At 42.0% G+C, this 8988-nt stretch overlaps 1 protein-coding gene and 1 long non-coding RNA gene across 2 annotated transcripts in view; one reads left to right on the top strand and one right to left on the bottom strand.

Annotated features, from left to right (window-relative positions):
• The first annotated feature begins 787 nt into the window (after positions 1-787).
• The window catches only part of LOC135503935 (uncharacterized), a 21495-nt gene continuing 13294 nt past the window's right edge, over positions 788-8988 (top strand). Inside the window, exon 1 of the long non-coding RNA XR_010450029.1 lies at positions 788-919. This is a non-coding gene — a long non-coding RNA (uncharacterized LOC135503935). The remainder of the gene's footprint in view (positions 920-8988) is intronic.
• The window catches only part of LOC135503931 (tumor necrosis factor receptor superfamily member 14-like), a 24219-nt gene continuing 19126 nt past the window's right edge, over positions 3896-8988 (bottom strand). The window contains exons 9-10 of the mRNA XM_064922123.1: positions 5425-5462; positions 3896-5325 (exon numbers count right to left, since the gene is read on the bottom strand). Coding sequence (XP_064778195.1) covers positions 5280-5325; positions 5425-5462 — 84 coding nt within the window. The 3' untranslated portion in view covers positions 3896-5279. The remainder of the gene's footprint in view (positions 5326-5424; positions 5463-8988) is intronic.

The raw sequence follows: 8988 nt of genomic DNA, 5'->3' as shown, positions 1-8988 counted from the left end.
GAGAGTGAGAGGGACGGATAGGGACAGGTTTCTGCTCTGGCTTCTCATGAGTCTCTTTAAACGGGGGCTGTGGGAAGCCAGGCAGAACATGGTGAAGACAGGGAGAGATTGGGGGGTGGAAGGGATAGTGAGGAGAGTGGAAGGAGATTTGAGGGGGAGGATGAAGAGGAGGAGAGGAAGTGGGGGCAGCATGCTGCTCGGGAGAGGTGGAAGGGGGTTTAGGGCTGGGTGTCATTTAGATTTGTAAGAGGTTAGATTAGGGACGGGGAGATAGGGAAAGGTGTTTTGTAGGGTGACGGGGAGGGAAGATGCTCCCCTGAGGTTTTGTTTGGGGTTTATGTTTAGTTTCATTTAATTAGTTTAATTAAAAATATCTTTTTGTGTATGTATGTAAATTATGATTTGTAAAGAATGAATGGTACTGATGATAATAAATTATTTTTTATAAAACCGTACTATTTGTGAAGTAATTTGTGTTTGTAGTATGCTTATTGGTCTTAAGATATACATGATTTGTTTTAACTAAGTATTACACATGTGTTGCTTGCGCTATCTTTATGAACTGCATAGTATATCATTTTATCCAGCTAGTATATTAACTATATGCTATTCAACTAACCAGCGTTTGTTGACTTGACTATTCGCGTCATTCTTAGTTTAGCTAAATGTGTTCTCAATGGACATTGTTAAACAGGGTATTTGGTAAATTTGCTCAGGCTATTTTGTTCGGATTTCAGAGAACTGGTTTGTATGTACCAAAGCGCAGAATAACTGATGAATTCACGAATGCTCAACGCCGGTTGAATATGGCCAGTGTCAGTAAACATGAGGGAAATAACGTAATTTGAATTATTGTCAACAGCACAGTTAGTCACCAATGTTTTGAATAAACATGGAAAAGTCTGACCTGCTCTGCTAGGTGAGTAGAATGGAGAGTGAAGATGTGTACTCTTGTTTGTGTCTGGAAGTAACATTAGGTAGCAAGCTAGCCCACTAGCTTGGGTGTGAGGCACGAAAAATATTAAAGTATATTTTATGAGGTCAGAGATTGGATCAACCCTGCTCCTTAGCAGAGGTTGGGGTTGAGTAATCCTTGTGAGAATCAAGGATAGTGGATTCTACGTACCATATTAAAATTAGCAGTATATATGGGCAGTAGCACGAATTGTTTACAAATAGTTGTTTCACGCCTCATTTAAACAATCGCCAAAGCTTATCGAGTTGGGGGTTCTGTCTTGATACAATATGTAAGATAGTGTATTTGTTATTGCCGTAAAAAGACAAAAGAAGTTCGTATGCCAAACATTGCCACATTAGTAAACTATGTCGTAGATCCGGGTCACAAGGCATTAAATGGTAAAGTACAACCGGCGAAAAAAGATTACATATTTGGGGGTTTCGATAACAATGCGACCCAGGAAAACCATAGTAGTTTTAAACTCGTGAGACTTTATTTTATTCTAAAATAGATGTATTGAATTGACGAAAGGAAGGAAGAGATAAGAGTAATTAAAGTGGGCACCCTGTAAAAAGTAGAAGTTGTTAGTTTTGACTATAATGACATTTAAAAAATGACCTGGTAACATAAACATTAGATGGCAAGACAGATAGACGTACAGTAGAGATTCTAGAGGGCTTTCTGTGTTTTTAAATGAAGAGATGTAGACTAGTGAAGGTGACAAAGGAAACTAAGTCAATTCTTCATTTGTTAAACAACAGTTTTCTATTTTGCTAAATTAATGCAACAGGTTAAACTGATAGGATTACCGGAAAGGTGCTCTGGGATTGTTTATTTTAAAATGGTGTCGATTCCACATAATGAAACACTGCATTAGGGCTCCCGAGTTGCGCAGTGGTCTAAAGCATCTCAGTGCAAGCGGTGTCACCGTAGTCCCTTGTTCAATCCAGACTGTATCACATCCGGCCGTGATTGAGAGTCCCATGGGAGCGGCAGGTAGCCTACACTGGTCTAGTAACGATACCAGGATGATTGTACATGGTTATGGGAGTGAATTGTGTCTAAGGGTAGCCCATGCTAAATTAAGCGCACATAGACGTTGGGGTACATTAAAACAAATGATTAATGATTTGAGGGAGTACAATGGACTTATTATTATCATCATGTTTTGTTTGTAGTTAAAACTTTTGAGTTGCTGATTAAGATGTAGTATAGTGGATATTGATGAAATGTGAATTGATCTGAAATATTTTGATAAAAATGTACTGAAGAAACTTACTGTAAATCTGGGATACGAAATGTATGACATGTTTGACTGTTTTTTTAGATACGAGTTATTTTCTCTATCAGACCAATTATTTGAAGGGTTTTGAATGACCTCTGTCCTGACTTTCTAGTGTGGTTTGATCACCCTCACTGGAATGCCGAGAGACATTGGATGATGATTTAAAGGTCATATTTAATACTGATTTGAAGGTAATTTGTAATGCTGATAATTACGGAGAAGTTTTATAATTAATAGGACCACGAGAACGATAGACCTGTCTCTAGTCTGTTTACTATTTAAGTTATGGGTACACGTTTTATGGAGTTATTAGGGGTAGTAATTTGTATTGTTGTTTTTACACAGTCACTATGGTGAATTATGTGTCAAGATGGGGGAATTACCTGTGAGTTTTTTGGGATGGACGTCTACACACCTTGAGTGATATGTAGGGATGTATTGAGTGATGTATGAAGGAGTGTATTGTTGCGTTGTTCTGTTTTGGTTTGATAAATCTCCTCAGATTGGGTCTGCTGGATGATCAGCATAACTTCCTGACTCTGTGACTGATCCTATGACTGGGATGAGGTTGACAGTGTGATAAGGGATTTTAAACTAATTTGAAACATTGTTTCAGCAGAATGTGATTTAAAAAAATGGTGCATTAAAAATATTGATAGTAGTAATAATTTGCCTTATGAACTGAACTGTTGTTCTGATTTGTCCTTTCTTGAGGTTACGGTGGAGATGGTATCTTGATGCATAGGCGGGATCATTTAACCAAAACATCCACTAATTTGAAGGGGGTCCACATACTTTTGTATATATAGTATGCATGTGAGAAAGAGAATCTCATCTGTTTATCTGAAAGTGTTCTGTGTTTGCATATTCTATTCGCTGTCTAGTAACTGTAAAAACTATTGGTCGCTAAATCCGGAGAAATGACGGACCTTGTAAAATTGTTGAACACTAAATCCAGCTGGAAGGACCACGTAAAAACGGTTGGCTGGTATGCCCTCACCCGTCTGAGCAGTTGGCTGTGAATGCCCTCACCCGTCAGAGCAGTTGACTGTGAATGCCCTCACCCGTCAGAGCAGTTGGCTGTGAATGCCCTCACCCGTCAGAGCAGTTGACTGTGAATGCCCTCACCCATCTGAGCAGTTGACTGTGAATGCCCTCACCCGTCAGAGCAGTTGGCTGTGAATGCCCTCACCCTTCTGAGCAGTTGGCTGTGAATGCCCTCACCCGTCAGAGCAGTTGGCTGTGAATGCCCTCACCCGTCTGAGCAGTTGGCTGTGAATGCCCTCACCCTTCTGAGCAGTTGGCTGTGAATGCCCTCACCCATCTGAGCAGTTGGCTGTGAATGCCCTCACCCGTCAGAGCAGTTGGCTGTGAATGCCCTCACCCGTCAGAGCAGTTGGCTGTGAATGCCCTCACCCGTCAGAGCAGTTGGCTGTGAATGCCCTCACCCGTCAGAGCAGTTGGCTGTGAATGCCCTCGCCCGTCAGAGCAGTTGACTGTGAATGCCCTCACCCGTCAGAGCAGTTGGCTGTGAATGCCCTCACCTGCTAAATACTTATAACTGATTGGTTTGGTTCTGCCCTCTATAGGGCTGTACAGTTAAAACACCACTGTACTCTTGATAGTCACCACAACAAACACAGACACAGCTGTTTCCTTTGAAGATGTTTATATGATTTTGGTCATCTGAATTACTTGGAATCTTATTGTTGTATAAGACAAAGACATGTAAACAGTATTAGTTAATGGTTATAACTATTCAATATACATATGTACATGAATAAATGGCATTACACTGACATGTCTATAAAGGGCTATAAACACAGCATCAATATAAACAAACTTAAACATTCACCTTGTGGAGAGAGAGAGAAAGAGAAACCAATTACTTGGATTGACAAATGGTCAAGATTTATGGCACGCGCTCTCTATCCAGCTTTGTGTGAGAATTTTCCCACATCCAATTATTTCAGATTTCTCCATGGCGTTATGTTGGCCCATTATTAGAACATGGAAAATATGATTCAATTATTGCATTATATTCATGCTGGCTTTTGCAGGCTGTTACAAATGCACGGCGGCTTGTTTCGCAATTAAACTGAACGTCTTTACTTCAGATAAACAACTCGTAGAAAACTCACTCATCCAATCCTCACACCTCAGTGCACGCACAACGTGCCTGATACATTATTAAAGCAACAGTATTCAATACTTAACTGAGCTATCGTACCATATTACTGTACACAACACAGGCTACCTAAGTAGGATGGCATACAGGCAGTCGTATTAAGGCGCAATTTGCTTAAATGGATAATGGAGCCACTGTTTTTTATTAGTCATTCTAGGTTTTAGCGAAAGATGTGATGTCATTACGTCCAGCTGTTTTTATCGACATGACAGTTCAATGGAAAGGCACTGTAGCAAGCAATTGTCTCACATCTACTTTCTAAATGTCAACCACCAAAAACATCACTGGACAAGTTAATGGAAACATGCAGTGTCTTCTGAAAATATTTTCCCACATTTTGTTACATTACAGCCTTATTTGAAAATGTCTTGAATTTTTTTTATCCTCATCTTCACACAATACCCCATAATGGCAAATGAAATGTTTGCAAATGTATTAAATATACAGTGGGGAGAACAAGTATTTGATACACTGCCGATTTTGCAGGTTTTCCTACTTACAAAGCACGTAGAGGTCTGTATTTAAAAAAAAATCATAGGTACACTTCAACTGTGAGAGACGGAATCTAAAACAAAAATCCAGAAAATCACATTGTATGATTTTTAAGTATGACACGACAGCTTGTAGTGTCATACCCAAGGAGACTCAAGGCTGCAATAGCTGCCAAATGTGCTTCAACAAAGTACTGAGTAAAGGGTCTGAATACTTGTGAAAATTTCCAGGTTTTTATTTTATACATTTGCAAAAATGTCTAACAACTGAATACATTTTAGAAATGAGGTTGTAAATGTAACAAAATGTGGAAAATATTCCTTGTCAGTCCTTGCTCTGTCGTCCTTGGCCAGTTGTCACAGTTGAGGTATAGTTTCACTGTGAAGCTCTTCAACCGCCACTCTGTTAATTTCAAAATATTAATGATTTGTTACTTTTTATGCATACTACGTGAGCATTAACGTAATCATTTGGAAGAAGAAAGGCAAATGTTTAACTTACAGTGAACGTTCGTGAAAACCCGTTTCCTCTACAGGAAGCTACAATATAAATATAATTCATTAACCCATTGCTATAAAATACATTTGGTACAAGTTGCACTATGGCAGTGATTTTCAACTGGTTTTGCCTCGGGACCCATATTGAACCAGGTTGGGTTAGACACAACCCAATATTCGCATCGGAAAACTATTTGTGATGCTACATTGATAGTAAATGTAGAAATTACATTACGGGGGAACAATATTCCCACCTCTTTCAATAATTTAATTTTGGCCATATTCTTGATGAAGAACACTTATTAAACTCACTGGTTTGAGACACAAAATCAACCAACATAGCGCTGCTAATAGCTATAAATTGAAAATACTGTGTTTCAATACACATTTCAGAGATAACATTTATATTTGAAAAACTCCTTGATCTCTACACATTTTCTACCTTGTTTAAGTTGTGTAAAATCAGACGTGTGTGTGTGTGTGTGTGTGTGTACACACACACACACACACACAGTTGAAGTCGGACGTTTACATACACCTTAGCCAAATACATTTCAATTCTGTGTCACGCCCTGGTCTAAGTATTTTGTGTTTTCTTTATTATTTTGGTCAGGCCAGGGTGTGACATGGGTTTATTATGTGGTGTGTTTTGTCTTGGGGTTTTTGTAGGTATTGGGATTGTGGAATAGTGGGGTTGTCTAGAAAAGTCTATGGTTGCCTGGAGTGGTTCTCAATCAGAGGCAGGTTTTTAGCGTTGTCTCTGATTGGGAACCATATTTAGGCAGCCATATTCTTTGAGTGTTTCGTGGGTGATTGTTCCTGTCTTTGTGTTTGTTTGCACCAGAATAGGCTCAGTCACTTTGGAATTAATTTTTTCCTTGTTTTGGAAGCGAAGAGAACGAGCGCCATTCTCCTTGCGGACATGGTGAAAAATACATCAACACGGTCGGTCCCTGGGATTGGGCTGGCCAACACGATTCGGTTTGCTTGGAAGGAGAAGGAGTTGGAGCCTTTAGGACGGGAAACTTTTGGAAGGATAATATTGATGGGGATTCTAAAGCTGACGGTGAAGGACGTGTTTTGTTTCCAAGGCAACTCGTTGGAGGGAGCATACGACGTGGCACTATATACAGAGGAGAAACACGATGATATCCTGAGAAGGGCAAGAGCAGTGGGAGGTGAGAGGCCGATGAGCCACTATGAAATAACAAGCCTGGCGAAGAACAACTTTAGGGTTGTAACTGTCAACATTTACAACCCATACGTTAAGGACGAAGAGGTGAGGGCCTTTCTGGGGAGATACATGGATAACGTCTCCTCAGCAAGGCACCTCAAAGACTCCCTTGGGTTTTGGAATGGGAGGAGAGGCTTCCAGGCCCTCCTCAGGGAGGACCCAAAGGGACATGGTGGCTACCTCCATCCTCCTGCTATGTTCTCCCTAGGGGCTGACAGGGGGACATGTTTTATGCACGTCAGCCCCCATTTTGCAGGCGCTGTATGGCCTACGGCCACATTTTCGCCTCGAGAAAATGCAGATTTTGTGGATCTGAGGAACACGAGGCGAGGGATTGTGACAAGCCTAAGGCGTGCCACGGGTGTGGCTCGTCAGTACACCTGTGGCGGGGGAGCCCGGCTCGTCAGAGGTCATATGCGTCTGCGGCTGGGGGGAGCGGGGGATGGGGGAAGAAGAGGGGAAGGAAGCACGCCTCATGACCAGAGTACAGGTCCAGAGGGGAAGGCCGCAAGGAAGGAGGAGGAGCAAGAAGCGGCGGATGGAAGAGAGAAGGAAACGGAAGGCACGGGAGTAGGAGAAACAGGAAAAGTGGCGGAAGAAGGTAACCGAGTGGAGGAGCATGAGAGAGAAGAAAGCGAGGGAGGAGGGTTGGAGAAGGAGATGGTGGAAGAGCAAGTGGACTGGGGGGAAAGTGCCCTGGTGGAAGAGATGAGGGGTATGGTGGAGGAGCTGGCAGGGGGGGAGGGTGGTTTCTCTCCACTGCCGCCATCACCAAAGAAGAGAATGAAGAGGAGGGTGCGATTGGCCGACAGTGAGAGGGAGGGGATGGCCAAGAGAGTGATGGGGGTGGGAGAAACTTCTGGGTTGCTGCTGGTTTCCCCAGGCCCTCAACTTCTGTTGGGTGGGGACACACCTAACAAGACTCAGGACTGGGTACAGGAGGAGGTGGGGAGTTTTTTGTTTGGGGACTCAGCCTCCCCGATTTTTTTTTTTTCCAATCCAGCTGCAGCACTGGGGAGGGAGAGGATTGTGGGGGTAGACCCAGGGTGCAGGGCACCCCGGAGCCAAACACTATTCCTGCATCCTGGGTTGGTGAGATGGAGGAAGAGGGGGGGATGTCGGGAGTACGGATGGTGTTCTCACCGGTAGATATGGAGCAGGAGAGCATCGGGTGAGTCTCCTGTTTTTTTTTTTTTTTTTCTGTCTGGGTTTAGAATTTGAGTGTATTACATGTTTTAATTTTATTCTTTCATGGGGTCTAATTTTACTTTTGTTAGTTTAAATGTAAGGGGTTTAAGGGATTTTGTTAACCTCTTACATCTATGGGGGCGCTATTTCATTTTTGGATGAAAAACGTTCCCGTTTTAAACAAGATATTTTGTCACAAAAAGATGCTCGACTATGCATATAATTGATACCATTCGAAAGAAAACACTCTGACGTGTCCAGAAATACCAAGATATTCTCTGTGCGTGCCCTAGAACGTGAGCTTCAGGCAAAACCAAGATGAGATGGCATCCAGGAAATGACAAGGATTTTTGAGGCTCTGTTTTCCATTGTCTCCTTATATGGCTGTGAACGCGAGAGGAGTGAGTCAACCCTTTCTGTCGTTTCCCCAAGGTGTCTGCAGCATTGTGACGTATTTGTAGGCAGATCATTGGAAGATTGACCATAAGAGACCACATTTACCAGGTGTCCGCCCGGTGTCCTGCGCCGAAATTGGTGCGCAAAAGTCACCTGCCAGTATTTTTCCATGAAACAGAGAGGAAAGCAAGCTTCCACGAACTGCATATCAATGAAGAGATATGTGAAAAAACACCTTGAGGATTGATTCCAAACAACGTTTGCCATGTTTCGGTCGATATTATGTAGTTAATCCGGAAAAAGTTTCACGTTGTAGGTGACTGCATTTTCGGTTCGTTTCGGTAGCCAGGCGCAATGTAGAAAACGGAACGATTTCTCCTACACACAGACGCTTTCAGGAAACACTGCGCATTTGGTATGTGGCTGGGAGTCTCCTCATTGAAAACATCAGAAGCTCTTCAAAGGTAAATGATTTTATTTATTTGGTTATCTGGCTTTTGTGAAAATGTTGCGTGCTACATGCTACACAAAATGCTATGCTAGCTTTGCATACTCTTACACAAATTAGTCAATTTCTATGGTTCAAAAGCATATTTTGAAAATCTGAGATGACAGTGTTGTTAAGAAAAGGCTAAGCTTGAGAGCAAACGCATTATTTTAATTTTATTTGCGATTTTCAGAAATCGTTAACGTTGCGTTATGCTAATGAGCCTGAGGCTTAGTCACAATCCCGGATCCGGGATGGGGAGT

This window comes from Oncorhynchus masou, chromosome 18 (genome assembly GCF_036934945.1).
Source record: "Oncorhynchus masou masou isolate Uvic2021 chromosome 18, UVic_Omas_1.1, whole genome shotgun sequence".
NCBI classification, from domain to species: Eukaryota; Metazoa; Chordata; class Actinopteri; order Salmoniformes; family Salmonidae; genus Oncorhynchus; species Oncorhynchus masou.
This window is presented reverse-complemented; position numbering and strand designations above follow the sequence as displayed.